The sequence below is a fragment of the Monomorium pharaonis genome, unplaced genomic scaffold (genome assembly GCF_013373865.1).
Source record: "Monomorium pharaonis isolate MP-MQ-018 unplaced genomic scaffold, ASM1337386v2 scaffold_633, whole genome shotgun sequence".
NCBI classification, from domain to species: Eukaryota; Metazoa; Arthropoda; class Insecta; order Hymenoptera; family Formicidae; genus Monomorium; species Monomorium pharaonis.
In genome coordinates this window covers 29,939-45,464 of record NW_023415949.1, presented here as the reverse complement: position 1 = coordinate 45,464, position 15,526 = coordinate 29,939, and the positions used below count along the sequence as shown (strand labels likewise).

The 15,526-nt window shown below is 31.5% G+C and overlaps 1 protein-coding gene across 1 annotated transcript; it reads left to right on the top strand.

The window, feature by feature from the left end:
* The first annotated feature begins 2,080 nt into the window (after window positions 1-2,080).
* On the top strand, window positions 2,081-13,806 carry LOC118648730 (protein spaetzle 3-like). Its single transcript, XM_036295121.1, has 6 exons — window positions 2,081-2,572; window positions 4,202-4,439; window positions 4,940-5,064; window positions 6,749-7,018; window positions 9,009-9,134; window positions 13,113-13,806. Exons 1-6 carry the CDS (start codon window positions 2,127-2,129, stop codon window positions 13,306-13,308), a joined length of 1,401 nt encoding a protein of 466 aa, XP_036151014.1. The 5' UTR covers window positions 2,081-2,126; the 3' UTR covers window positions 13,309-13,806.
* The last annotated feature ends 1,720 nt before the right edge of the window (window positions 13,807-15,526 follow it).

Genomic DNA, 15,526 nt, shown 5'->3' with positions numbered 1-15,526 from the left:
TCTCTCTCTCTCTCTCTCTCTCTCTCTCTCTCTTTCTTTTTCTCTCTTCCTTTACTCTGCTGTGCAATTAATTTACTTAATTTAAGATATCGATATTTTTAAATTACGTCTAAAATTGAAACGTACAACATTTTAAAAATAATTAGTTAAAATTTAGCAAGTGCATTACGGAAGGAAAGAGGCTGTAATATAAAATTTTTATAGAGACTATTTCCATTTCCGATCTCAAACGTATATTTTGTAAAAAAATAGAGAATGCTTCACGAAATTGATTCAGGTAGGATAGTTCTGCTTTTACCTTTAGTGAAAACCGCTTTGCATATTTAACTGTAAAGACAGTGAGCGAAAGTGACGAGTGACCCAAACTTGTTCAACTTTCCAAATGAATTTCATCGGCCCAATGTTATATGTGACATCATAAAAATTAACAATACATAATTGGAAAATTGATATTAAATTAAATATATACGTTGTGTGTGTGTGTTTTTTGTACTCCTCTCAAACTTAAATTTTAAGAAATATTAAACATCAATATAACACAAAGTAGTGAGAATAATCCACTTTAAAGTCAATTATGTTCAAAATTTATAAAATACATACACACACAAGAATGTTACAGAAATAGAATATCATTACCTTATATATTTGTATTTTTGTATATAAAATAATAACTTAAAGTATTTTTATATAATAAAAATTTAACTAAATATCCATATCTAGATAACATTTATCAACTTTCATGAAAAACTCAAAAATTTTTCTAAGATAAAGGAAAATGTAAAGTTAATGCATTACGGCAATTGTTATATACACTCAGTCCCAAAAAAGCGGTACACTCAAAATGTGAGAAAGATTTGGGTTATATTCAAATCTTTGTATCTTCGTAAAAAATGATCGTAGAAATACAAATTAAAAAGCATTTGAAAGCTTAAACTCTCTCAAATTTTTGAATCTTCTAATTAAAAACTTTGAGTTTTGCAACATGACCATTTTTTTTTAAGACAAAGCACCAAAGAAAAATGTTTAAAAATTTGCATTAAATTTGAACGTGTCTATGAGCTAAAATAATTTTTTTTTATTTAACCTGATAAAAGATATTTATAAATAAAATTCTTCTCTTTAATTTTATTTTTTAAATTTTTTCTACGATTATTTCTGATCGAGTTAGGTCAGAACGATCAAAGGAAAAACGGCATTTGAAATCTCGTGATATACTTTAGGTAATGCTAATCCCAGCGGTATAATAAAAATCTATGATTAGTCATAAAGTCATGGTGGTAGGAATAAAAGAAAATCTGCAATTTATTTACTTTTAAGATAATTTTTTCTTTAATCACACACACCTTGGTCAATAATCGCCTCACAGAAAGAAAGGCATATTTTAAATCCTAGGACATACGGAAAAAATATTCTGAGCCCTGAATAATTAAAAGATACTTGTAACTTAAAAAAAACGTGGACACCTTTAAAATCCCACAATTATTTTAAAAGCAGCGCTAAATCTTCTAAAGAAAAATATGCAATTTTCACAGTCAGTTTTAAGGTAGTTTTCAAACGGTAGAATACTTTTTTATTAAATAAGCAATTAAAGGATCTCAAAATAAAAGTTTTTAGCTTTTCGAATCTGTTATAGTAATTTCTATGCGACCATTTTTGACCAAGTCACGAGCGTTTAAATTCAAAATAACGTTTTTTCTTTGACTGTTTATAACTCGGTCAAAAGTTGTAGGAAAATTAAAAAAAAACCAATTAAAGAAAGAAATCCAATTTACAAAAATCTTTTATCAGTTAAGTAAAAAAAAATTGTTTTAGCCCATGGACACGCTCAAATGATGGAAATAATGGAAATTTTTAACATTTTTCTTTTGTGCTTTGTCTTAACAAAAAGTGATCATGTTTATTCTTCATTTCAGTTTCCTTATGATATATTAATTTTTAAAATTTTAGCACTATCCTGCAAAATAGTTACTGATTTGATCATGATCTCTGCAATGAAGAAACGTATCAGATTCTATACTAAATTAAATTAACCATTTCCTGAAGTGTCCCAAGAAAGACCATCTACAAACAAAGGACGAATTCGGTTTCCAAAATTTGTTTGATAGAGCCTTTCGAATGCAAGAGATATGGCGTTGGTGAATTTCACTTTGCCCTATCAATCAGTAACAATGGCACCGTTCCTTTATGCGGATTCGAGCGGGAGCCATACAACTACCAACAGTCTTCGTTTAAGTGACTTGTTACCATCAAGACTTGCATCTAGTTACAACGAAAGAGAAAGCTTTCGTAATGAGCCTTATGCATTACCAATCAAGTATCATCAGCAGCGATACAGTCAGACTACACAGCAGAAAAGTCATGAGATTTATACGGAACATACATCGATGCAGGACAACCGTTACACTGTATACAATCAGGACATTAGACGGACGCAGCCGAGACAGCAGCAGCAACAACAACAGCAACAGCAACAAATAAAATCACCTGCGTCCTCATCGTTTCAACAGCGTTCTTCTGAACCTCTCAAAACTTGGCTGGAAAAGCAGGAAAATTATCCGGATAGATCTATCGGGTAAATAAATAAAGATATGTTTTCTTCTTTTTATTGCTTTATCTTTTTTACTTATTATTTATAATGCGTTATTAACCAATACGTTAACAAATAATAAAATATTGTTTGATAGAAATAAAAATATTATTGAAAACAATTTTGAAACAAAAAATTAAATTACTGACAAGCGAACTATATGAAATTTAAATCTTCGATTCTGATAAAACTTTGTAAGTGTATAGTATTCCATTCACAATTTAACTGTATAAGGTAACAGGACCAGATGATCAGACGTTTTGGAAAAAAAATTTTTAAAGTTTTACCGAAAAATTTTTTTATAAGAACTTCGAACTTAGAAAAGTTACGAACCGACCATAGCTCGGAAAGAGTGACTCCCAGATGCGCACAGTAATAAACGGACACAGCAGGCTGAGTGAAACGGACACAGACCAAATGCGCACGGACCAGATGCACACGGACCAAATGCGCACGGACCAAATGCGCACAGTCGCAAACCTATGTGGTGCAAAGAATGCTTTGCACACACACACACACACACACACACACACACACACACACACACACACACACACACACACACACACACACACACATACACACACACAGAGGGGGTGCAAGGGGGAACTTCGCCCCCCCCCCGCATCCACCCCGTCAGTAGAGGTGCCCGAAAAGTCGCAACTCATGTGGTAAGTTTGTAGGTTACTGTGTCCGTTTGGTCTGTGCGCATTTGGTCTGTATCCGTTTCACTCAGCCTGCTGTGTCCGTTTATTACTGTACGCATCTGGAACGCTCCCCTTGGAAAGTAAAGCACGGCTAGCGTGCAAAGCGCTAGGTCTGTAATTCGATTTTTATGTATATTTTATTTTTTTAATTTTAATCATTTTACTATTAAACTATTATTACTAAATATTGGTAAATAAAAAGGAATAAATGAAAATCCTTATACGCGCATAAAAATAAAAGGGGAAAAGAGATAGAAAAAGAGAGAAAACACAAAAATTTATATATATATATATCTTTGTATTTTCTCTCTTGACAGTTGTGCTTGACAGTTAAAAAAATGGAATACGTTTAGAAAACGTTTATAAAACAAACATGTGCTTGGGCTCAAGTATTTATGTAAGCATAGTATAACATGATAAAGGTAAGATCGGGAGCTGATCCAACTATCGAACATAAGATTGAGAGAGCATCCAACCATTAAAGGTATATCTGAGGTTATTTAAGATGTTACAAGGCTTTATAATCAACCTTTGACCACTGGTATCTCAGAAGTGATTGATTTTAGGACTTTGCATCTAATGGAACTTTTGATCAGAACACCACAAACTATTACATACTATATTTACAGCCAATTCGACCAAAAGTACTTTTCCATAAGAAAACTGCTTTGGTTTCCATTCTTATAGCCGAAAAATTTTTGCGTTTTAACTAAAAATTGACTTGCAACTTATGAGTGAATCGTAAACTTTTACTAAACATTAATTAACGGTAATTTCAATGTTACATTACTGTTAGTTGATGTTTACTGGATTATACTTTAAGAATTCTGAAATAATATTATATATCACTTCTTTTGCACGTAGATCGAGAATACTTACATCGATATTCTATTTAATTTATTTAAAGTTATAGAAAAGTTAACGACGGCAGTTCCGTTAGTCCGAATACTAAGACTTCGATCCATGCCGTGTTAGATTATGATGATGATTTCGAAGATTACTATGATGACCAGAATCAAAACATACCCACAAATGCGCACGTTACGCCTATTCAGGGTCCAATCTTTCTTAAAAACGGTTCAGTGCCTGTGGTCCCTTTATATTCGTATCCTCAGTTGAACAATGGGACACTCGTGCAAATACCGGTAAGTATTATTGAGCGAGAAATCGTTTTCGAATATTGTTGCGTTTTTTTGCCAGTGCGATAAACGTAATTGACGAACGTGAAACTGGTAAAAATTTTCGTTTAAAAAAGTGAAGAATTTTAAAAAATGTATTTAATCTATTTTATTCGCCGTAATTGCAAACTTGAAGATAGAGGAAAAGGTGATAATATGTACGGATGGATCAACCTTTTGTACTCGTGCAGGCGAACGCACTCGTGTTAAAAACACTTTCCGTTCTTGTTATAAAATGTACTATTATATATACTGTATATGTAAGTTTCACCGTATCCTCAATGCCTATTAGGATGTTTGGTTCTTTAATTTTTTTTTCTAACTTAAGTATGTTAAAAATAATATATTTTTTTAGTTTTTATACAACATATTTTACATAAAATAAATTGACAGTTGTATTTTCTTTTTTTGTGCCGTATCGTGTTATGGCATCACGTTTGTAATTAATAATAAATATTGATTTCTAGATACTGTGGACTGCGCTTTCAATAGCTTTGGGCGTTGAACTGAGAGGAGACTTGGTACGAGGTACACCATGCATCAAGAAATATCATCAGTTATTTTGTCCAACTGCTGGAAACACATATCCAATGTATGTTTAAATAATATTACTTATATATTAAAAATATTATTTATTACTTTTTAATATATGCCTACACATAATATATACCTCACTAATCTATTATTGCGCAGTATCTCATAAAAAGTGTCTAATAACTGCAAAATTTAAAGATTCTAGATGATATAAGTTGCCCCCAAAACCATGCGTTTTTATTACAGAACGTGCCATCCATAGGAACACATCCACACCTGCATTTGCACCTCCGCGCCCGCGCGCGCACACGGAAAGAATTTTCTCTTAAAAATTACCCTAAAAAATCGTGGTAATTGTAGGACAACGTAAACCTTGAAGAATTTTACTATACTTTTGACAAAATTTAATAAAATTTGGCAAAATTTTGTAAATTTTACTATACTTGTAACAAAATTTATTAAAACTTTGCCAAATTTTATTAAAATTTTAGTAAATTTTAGTAAATTTTAGTAAATTTTATTTAAAGTATGGTAAAATTTTTCAAGGTTTACGTTGTCTCACAATTACGACGATTTTCATGGTAATTTTTAAGAGAAAATTCTCTCCGTGCACACGCACCACACACACGCGCGCGTGCGCACTCGCACACACATTGACACTCTTAAGGCCATCACACAATGCCAAGCAACAGGCAATAGGAATAGGAAATAAAGAAAGAGAGAAAGAGAGAAGATCTTTTCTCTCTTTCATTATTTCATTATTTCCTATTGCCTGTTGCCTGTTGCCTGTTGCCTGGCATTGTGTTTAGGCCCTTATTCTCATGCATAAGAGAGGGAGAGAGAGGGGGAGAGACACAAGTACACAAGATACGTTGTACCTACGATCCAATAAATATTACGTCATTGTGTACATCCTTGTTTTTTTATTTACAAAAAGACAATTAATATATGTATATAAAATTTTTATGATAAAAAAGACACCGAAATTAAAACAATTTCTTAATTTGGTATTTATTTCTCAGAAATTAGATATTGCATTGTATAAATACCGATAAAAACATCAACTACTTGAATAATTAAAAAAAATTAAAACCAAATTATACATACATGTGCTTTTCTATAAACTCTGCTAAAACCTTTGTCAACAACGAGAATTTTATTTACACAATTTTTTCTTGCGTATTGCATAATTTAAACAATAATAGATATATCGTTGATAATATTATTATCATTTTACATGTTTGTAGCTTCTAAAACTGTTTGATTTATACTCTTTTGATTTATATTTATCCCATAATAGGAAAAGGCACCGAATTTGGAACACCTATGAGTAATTAATGCGCTTTGTTTGTGTTTCTTTTAATTTATTTCTTTAAGATCCTCTAAATTTTAATTGCATAAAGGTTAATAACAGATTTGCTATTAACCTTTATAAAATATAATACTGGGTATTAAATTGGCTAGTAATTATTATTTATTTTGAGTATTAAAAATACTAAGCAGTGATTTTAATACTTGAATTAAATATTAATTACTGTCCAATTTAATACTGTTCAGTATTACATTTTTATAAGAAAAAAAAATCCGATATATGTACAATTTAACAAAACATGTTTAAAAAATATAATAACAAGAATTAAACAAAACTTATTAATGAAGAAACTTAAAAAAGTTTACTACAACATGCAATTGGCACGTTTGCAACAATATAAATTGTTGATAAATTAAATTCATTGTTGCAGAGAACGGATAGAACGTTTCATTGACGAAAATAAAGCGTTAATGAAAAGAATGTATGGTAATTTTGAAATAAATTCAAACTATGGGTCAAATGATCGCGGACATGTTAGAACGCAAAGAAAAAGTAGAGAAGCACAAAGACACGATATCCCGGATGGCGGGCCTAGAGATGACAAATTTTACATAGAAAGCGAAATCGGCGAAGAATATTTTAGCAAGAGTAGAAATACCAGAGAGTCCATCGGAAAAAATCGCAGTACAGAGAATAACAGGTAAGAATTCACAATCTATTTTTTATTGCTGTTATTTCATTTTTATTTTATTTGTATTTTCTTTATACGTATACAAACACAATTGTATACATGGTGGAAGGATATAAGGTGTGCTCATACGCATATGCTTTTTAACAGCCAATGAAAAGTTGCTTCTAGATACCGCCATCTTGCCGCGGTATTTTGTTATATCATAATAGTACCTCAATATCATCCAGACCAGAGTATTCAGACTCCAATTCTCAATAATTCGGAAAAAGGCCTTATTCTAAATAATTACAAATTATTAGAGATAAAAATAATTGAAGGTGATAATTGGGATAAAAATAAAGAGACTAACTTTTTCATAATAGGGCCTAAACACAATGCCAGACAACAGGCAATAGGAACAGAAATAATGAAAGAGAGAAAAGATCTCTATTCTCTTTCTTTCTTTCTTTAAAATGGCCGCATCTGGAATCTGCGCAGAACCGTACCGAAATTCGTCTTGAGTATGAGCACATCTGTATTCTTCCACCATGATTGTATATATGTCAAACACAATTGTAAATATGTTCGATAATAATCAATCATCTCTCGTGACCAGATAGATTTGATTAAACCAACAAAGAGAACATCAGAAAATTTTCCCTCCGATTATGCTGCTTTGATATATGTTGTAGGGGAGAACGGGGGAATTGGCCCAGTTAAATAAAAACTGAAATAAATGTGTTACAATCACCGAGTATCTATTTCAACTATTTATTATTAAAATAAAAGATTATAAAGCTTTAATTTAGCATAGCGTAAATATTTAAATTTTAATTAAATCAATAAAAAATTAACTTTTTTCGAAACAACAAAAACTCCCATTACCCCAGGCACTGAGAACCACCTTAAGGATAATGAGATGCATTGTTTATGCGAAACATTAAAGCGAGTAAAATACTTATTTATAAAAATAATAAACAAATCAAATATTTAAACAAATAGTCTTATCATATTCCTATTAATTTTGATCAGTTCAATCATTAAATTTAACTTTTTTTAAAACTTTCTCAAACTTCAAAAACGGCGCTGTTAATATTTTTGAATGTTGTTTTTGTCTGTTTCTGAGTCTTTTTCGTAAATTTTAAAAACAAAACAAACATGTATGCCTGGAGTAATTGGAGCCAGTTCTGATTACCCCATTAGAGTTGGTTCTAATTATCCCGTTGGAATAATTTTTTGTCATTGATAAAAAAAAATTCAAAAAATCTTTTTTAATTTTAAATGTTTTGTTAGTAAAGTAAATATATGACAGTATCAATAAAGAAAGAATGAATTAAATTAATAAAAACTAAAACTACTTATTTGCTTAAGAAGAAGTCGATGAAAATTGTACGAAAAAGGACGAAAACACAACGTGCGCTCTCCTGGATAAACAAAACGAGACTAGTGAAACATTCAACTGTCGGAAGAAGGGGTGCTCTATAGGCAGTAACTCACGCGCGAGTTTGGACGTGTTATGCGCGACAGTCATTTGTTTTTAAGGTTATTTTTATTACCCCGTGGTTCTCCAGTTCCCCCGTCCTCCCCTAATCCTACCTTCCTTTTATTTCATATTAAATTTATATGATGCAATTCTTCAAGATAACTCTTTATCAAGAAGTGCATATTTTCTCCTTTTATTTTGGCGAGAATGTTTTCTCGGAATGAATTATTCTAATTGAAGAGTAACTTAATTCACAGAAGGTCACAGAAATCTCTAAAATATTTCATTTATAACATTGCAAAAAAGATGATTTTAAAGATATTAAAATCTGATACAACACAATTAAAACATTGATAGCTTTTTGCAGCATAATTGCAATATAACAAACCTTTTTGTGCTATTAGATCGAGTATTCATCGGTAATTACACTATTTACATAACTTATAATATTTAGTTGAAAAATATTTTCTCTTCCTCTCTTTTTTCTTTTTTACTGCAGTAAATTAAAAATAATTAATAGTGTGGTAATAATTGCAGAATTGACGCGTGTGAATCAAAAGTCGAAATTGTGACTCCTTACTGGGCAAGCAACAGTGCTGGCAAGATTCGTGCTATCGTGAATACTCAACATTTTGAGCAAGCAATACATCAGGAAATATGCTCGTGAGTAAAAAATAATTTTTTTCATTATCTTGTCTCGATTATTTTATGTCCTATGCGTGTGCCGCTTGCAGAATATTTCAAAAAGGTTGCAAAACGATTTCAATTTTTCATTTTATTTGCAATAATGATAAAAAGATTTTACAATATGTAAAGCAATATAGTAAATGTTTTTAAAGTCTATCATATTTATAGTAAATTTAGGAACATTGAGTTTAACTGCAAAAAGTTTTTTAGCATAAAGTTGTTTTGGAAATTTATTAGCATAGCACGCAGTAAACTTCTATTTTTCATAAATAAAAATCATACAGAATAGAACAAAAAAGGAGCAGTTTTTCGTCCTTATTGTAATGAAAAGTTTAATGTCTATAGAAGTAAAAGTCAGAAATCCCAGATTTTATGGTTTTTTGAGGTTAGAAGAAACTAATTGTAGGATGTGGTGGAGCAAAACTGACATCAGATTCATTTTTAGCAGGTCAAAATACATGGAAATAACTTGCTCTGGTCCACGCAGTGATGCCAGGCGGGCTGCTTTGTCTCGTGCATGTGCGACAAAAACTGATGGTTACCAGCGATGTATCACTTGTATCAGTAGTGAGCGCAAAAGACCTATCCAAACTTGTTGGCTTATTTATATTTATGCATATTAAATTCTAGTGGTAAAAAAACTATTAAAAGCAAAATTAGAATTTTCAAGGCTTTATGGCTAGATAAAAGTTGTTTTAAAGAATGGTTGTCATCCTTCGAGAAATAAAGCACTTTGCATGGCTTGCAATACAGCAGTTAATTGTTGTAAATTTGTTTTAATAAGATATTTACAGAAGATTAAACATATTTAAAAAGTAAAGTCATTACATTTTCTAAACAAATTAATAATCTAAAAAAATTTAAGAAATTTCTTACGAGCAACCAGTAACACACTTTTTTGACTATGAAGATACGCCATTGAAGCCGCGTTCACCGCGCATGTGTGAAAAAAGACAGCCCGCCTGGCATCGTTGGGTCCACGGCGCAGAGTACTTTTTGTGGGCCTGTGTAACCTTTCAGTGATTTTTTATAAGGTTTTACGAACCTTTCGGATATTTTAAAGATATCTTGTCTCAGTAAGTTCCTCTCCCTCATTACATACATATATTTTTTATCTCTTTTTTTCTTTTTCTTTATTTGAAATCCTATTTCTATTTTTTGTTATAAACCACGTAATCCATTCCTACGCGCGATAAGCACAGCTGTTTTAGGCCCTTAGGTTACCCCAAGTGATCTTCCTTAAAATAACAAACGTTGCCTGTGACTCAGCTATTTCAAATATTTTTGAATAAGATAAACTACATTCCTTTTTGAAAAGAAAGTCCTATTACAAGATTAATTAATATGCGTTGATGGAATTAAGTCATTTTAATAATAGTATAGAAACCTTCCTAATTGCGAGGATAAGCATCTTTTCGAATAAATCAAAGATAAACATTGTATAATGTTTTAGATAAAAATTTTATACACTTATTTCATAACTAAGAATCTAGTAAAGATACAACAATGATTCAAAAACGTAACAAATTCACCTCGCATAAGAAAAAACATAAATTAAATAAATTAAACAAATCTTTATTGTAAAACGTATAACTAAAAACTTCAGAATTTTAAGGCAAGGTTTTATAAAGACTGAATTCAATTTTTTTACTTGGAATATTAAAAAATCTTTAAATAGTAATGAAATTAAAAAGAGAATAGTTACCGTAGATATGAAAATGCCAATTTATAATTATTGTGTTTTAGATACTGAATATCCGTACCGATTACTGTGCCATAGAAACAGTAGTTTATGCTAGTTTTTGTGCTTGAGATACTGTACCTTGGTAAAATCTGTGCTATAGTTCTTAACAGCCTTTTTTTTCTTTTGAAGGTTTAATGTGTCCCATCCGTTGGGATATCAGACACTGTTGACTGTATTACTATTATAGCTGTTCACTTCTGTATTGGTGTATGTAGATATATGTGTGTGTATATGTCGTATATACCCAGATAGCCAAGCGAGATTTAACATATCGGGCAAACTGATCCCTGGTGAAAATGTAAAATCAGAGCGTAAGTCGAATGTAAAGGGAGAGTAATAGAAGCGTTAACAAACTTTCTACAAAGCGTAAATTGAAACATTGTTTTGCTTCGTAGAAGGTTTGTTAACGCTTCTATTACTCTCCCTTTACATTCGACTTACGCTCCGATTTTACATTTTTACCAGGGATGCAATGCATATATTGTTGTAAACTTGTCGACAATTTGCTATCATTGGAATCTAATGTGGAACTAAGTTAGCATTAGGAGGGCAAATAGACTTCATGAGTTTATGAAATTGTAAAAGCATGCATTGAGGAATAATAAACTCGTCACATTGACAACAAATTGACGGCACGCCATGAGATCGCATTTCATATATAGAATCATGACGGCAACGTGACGGCAAAATGGCGACACTTATGATATCAAACGTTGTACACAAGAACCATAATATCTATTGAATATTGATGAAGTTTCCAAACTACATCTTGATATCGATAACTTGTCGATATCATAAATTTATTCTTCATGGGCGACAATTTGTCGGCAAGCATGGATCACTTCTCTTGCTAAAATAGATAAATATAAGTTAATAGTGCGCGGTGCCACCGAAAGGCCAGTAGGCGACTTAACTCTCTCGGAAATAAAATGCAACCGACACGCTACATAAAGACCACCCGCAGCACATTGAGGCAAGCAATAATTAGCTTTCTTCGCTACGAGAGAACGATGTGGAAGAGGACCACATAATACTTTTATGATTTACTCATTTTAATTGAGTAAACGATTCGCTACAAGAAATGAAACGTTCACGTCGAATAAAGAGTTCACTTATCGAGCGAAAAATTCATTTTTAGCATTAACGTGAATATTATGTACTATTTTATTGGAGAATATGTTATCACAGATGACATATGAATGGTGACAAAATGCTAATTGCGAAGTAGACAAGTTGCCGTCAATATAACCTCACGTGCAGATATCATGTATGACGATGACTTGCCGTCATAATGATATCCAGCACTGTTTACATGCATGAAGACAACTTGCCGTCAGTTTGTTGAATTCTAATGAAGACTTTATATGATGTCAGAACAACAGTCAATTTGTGGAAACATCTTGGCTTTAGTTTGATGAAATTGAATGCCGAATAAGTGACAGCAAAATGACAACACGTTGGTTTCATTTGGCCATCTGGGTATGTAAATGGTTCGATTATGGGTGAGTGTATGTGTTTGTCTGCATTGTAATGAGCTCGGGTCCGCGTAGGTTTGCTATGCCCAGTGACCATGCGGTACAGTCACCCCTGTGCGAGGTTCTTAACAGCGATATGAGGATAGGTTATGTTTGAGGTTGGCTTGTTGCCGCGAGCGGACACAGTATAATTGCAAACTAGCGCGTAGATTAAACTTAAATATTGTGCACAGTAATAGATACAAAACTTAAATTATAGTTTATTTACTGAATTAAATAAATATAATTAAAAATATGTAAAAAATCAATAATACCGCGTAGATTTATAATTGTTCTGCGATTAAGATTTTTATGCTTCAGAAATGCTACACCAAAGACCGAAATGCTCGCCTTAACCAGCCAGCCAAACAACTAAATGGTCTCGCTTTAACCACCCATACTACTTTTCAGTCTCGCCTTAGTTGGCTACATCGATTCCTGGTCTCACACACATATGTGAATATATTATAATCTTATCGGTTATCATAAAGAAAATAGACGCATTTTCATACTTTAGCGCTCCATAATTCGGTTCCTAAGCATTTTTTAATTTTGTGCCCATATAAACATTTGTTCAGGACAGTAAGGAGGACAACATATTAAATTTTAAGACAAGACTGAGAGCCAAAATCCATAAAGTGCAGGATCCTCTACAGATTCTTATAAAATAAACATGGACTATGTTTTCTTTTACAGAAAATCGCAAACAAATCGATGCAGAGACGACTGCGGATGCGAACAAAAGTACAAATGGCACAGGTTGCTCGCATACGAGCCAGACAACGATTGTAAGGGTATATTCATGGATTGGTTCCTGTTTCCTTCTTGTTGCGTATGTAGATGCGATCGTGCAAATAGCAACAAGTTCTCCTCATCTGGTGATGGAAATTGATTTAAAAATTTACCCAGATATTGACATGCCGATAGAGCACAGAAAGATTGCAGAAATATTACATAAATATTCCGATGTAATAATGAAACATTTCATATACATTGTGAAATGCTATAATATTGTTGTAACATTACAACATTAAAATATTTTATAAGTAGGATTGCAATGTAATAATCGTACAATCTGTAATAACACAATGCATTAGCTCGTGAATTAGCTCATAAAATATTCACTTTTTGATTTTATCTTCTTATTTTTTACATAGATAAAGAAAGAAATCAACTAATAGTATTAATTTATACATTACAATTTTGCAAAATCCATGCTAACATATCTACAAAATATAATTTCTACAAATAAGTTTTTTACATTAATCGACTTATATCTACGTACGCATGAATAAGTATAGATGTGTATACGTTTAAGAAATAAATATTTCACGAAATGATTCATATTTTATGTTAATAAATGTCACGTGATAAAGGAGGATGTAAAAAAGTGATTTTTGGCTGTAAAGTGAAACCTAATTCCCCGATGTAGGTTGATTCCAAATAGGTTAAGTAATGAGGAAATGATGATCTCTTAACCGTCATATGTAAAAAACGCACAGGACAAACAGAACTTTTAAAAGTTTTCCGGTTATTACCTGATCGGACAGCGACTTATAGAACTTTCCTTCTCGGAGCTGTATCGTACTTGAACTTGTATGACTCAACTGTATCGTAGTATTTTTAGTTGCTTTTGGCGCTGTACAGACCATATACCTATCGCATATGAATGGATTCAATATGAGTAAAAACCCTGAGTGAAGAAATTAATAAAAAGTAACAAATGATTCTCTTCTTGTTCAACTGTAGTAAATAAAAGAGAATTTCTTACCATTTTTTAATACATCATTCTGACAGGTTTCTTCAAGGCAATCTGTACATTTATAAGAAATGGTATTTAAAAAACCGTGGTTGAATAGACATTACTTGACGTAAGCTTGACATATTCAACAGCTAATTTAACATTTATTTAATTGTATTGTTTTTTCACTATTATTTCTCACTAAACATATACATAATATAAACTTAATTTCAAAGGATATAGTATACAAAAAAATAAGGTATAAATGTGATACTCACTCTTCAATTTTGGTTTTGTCAATCATTTATTTTGATTTTTCCCACTTTTTTGTATTTTTTTTGTATTTTGTATGGTTTTTTGTATTTTTCTCACTTACCCATCATTACACTAGCTGTGTTTCAAAATTGCTATTAGTACTGAAAATCTATAGTACACGTAACAGAAACTATAAACTTTCAGTACTGATAGCAATTTTGAAACACAGCCACCATAATCACATTACACATTACGAACTTAAATTATCTGTTAAAACTTGTAACGAACTTGTAACTACAAACTACCACAAACGGTTAAAGAAGGATCATACATGCTTCAATGTATGCTTTAGCCAATAGGCGTTCAGCGAAGAAAACAACTCAGAATAATGTAGAAATTAATTGTAATTAAAAGTCACTATGCACTCACTAGGCCTGTTAATTTTAGCTGCACTAGCTGTTGAACTAGTGCAATAAGTTAAAGTGAGACAAATATATGTTTTCTCATTCTAACTTATTGCACAAGTTCAGCGTGCAGCTGAAAAGAACAGGCTTATTAAGAGCAACTTTTTTCTCCGCTGAATACAGCCATAACAATGCAATATTGCAAACCTTGTAGTGCCAAAAACTATCAAGGTTTATTAAAAATTTAAATCTTAAAAATATTAAAAATTTTTGCTTAGGAATTAGCATAAAATGTGGAAAATCGCATTTCAAAAATTTATACCGCATAAGATCGTTTTAGATAGCCCAATTAGCAATAAATAGCTCAATCTGGTAACCGGCATATGTTGCCATATTTGTTTTTAATATATTTTATTGGCGAATGATTTCTTTAAAGTATTTTTCTTGAAAAATTTACGTTTAATACATTTATCAATCAATTGTCGAACATGTATGTAAATTCAAAAATAAATTTATTATTTTATTAAATAATAATTTTAATATAAAAAATATATTACAGATTAATTAATTTTATACACACCACAATTTTTTAAATGTAGTGGACAAGGTTTGCATTGTACCATGAATGGTGGATCGTTGTCATTCAAATCTTTGTTATTAGAATCTAAAAAAGATGTTATAAGTAGAGCGTTTGTGCGGATGTTCGTGCA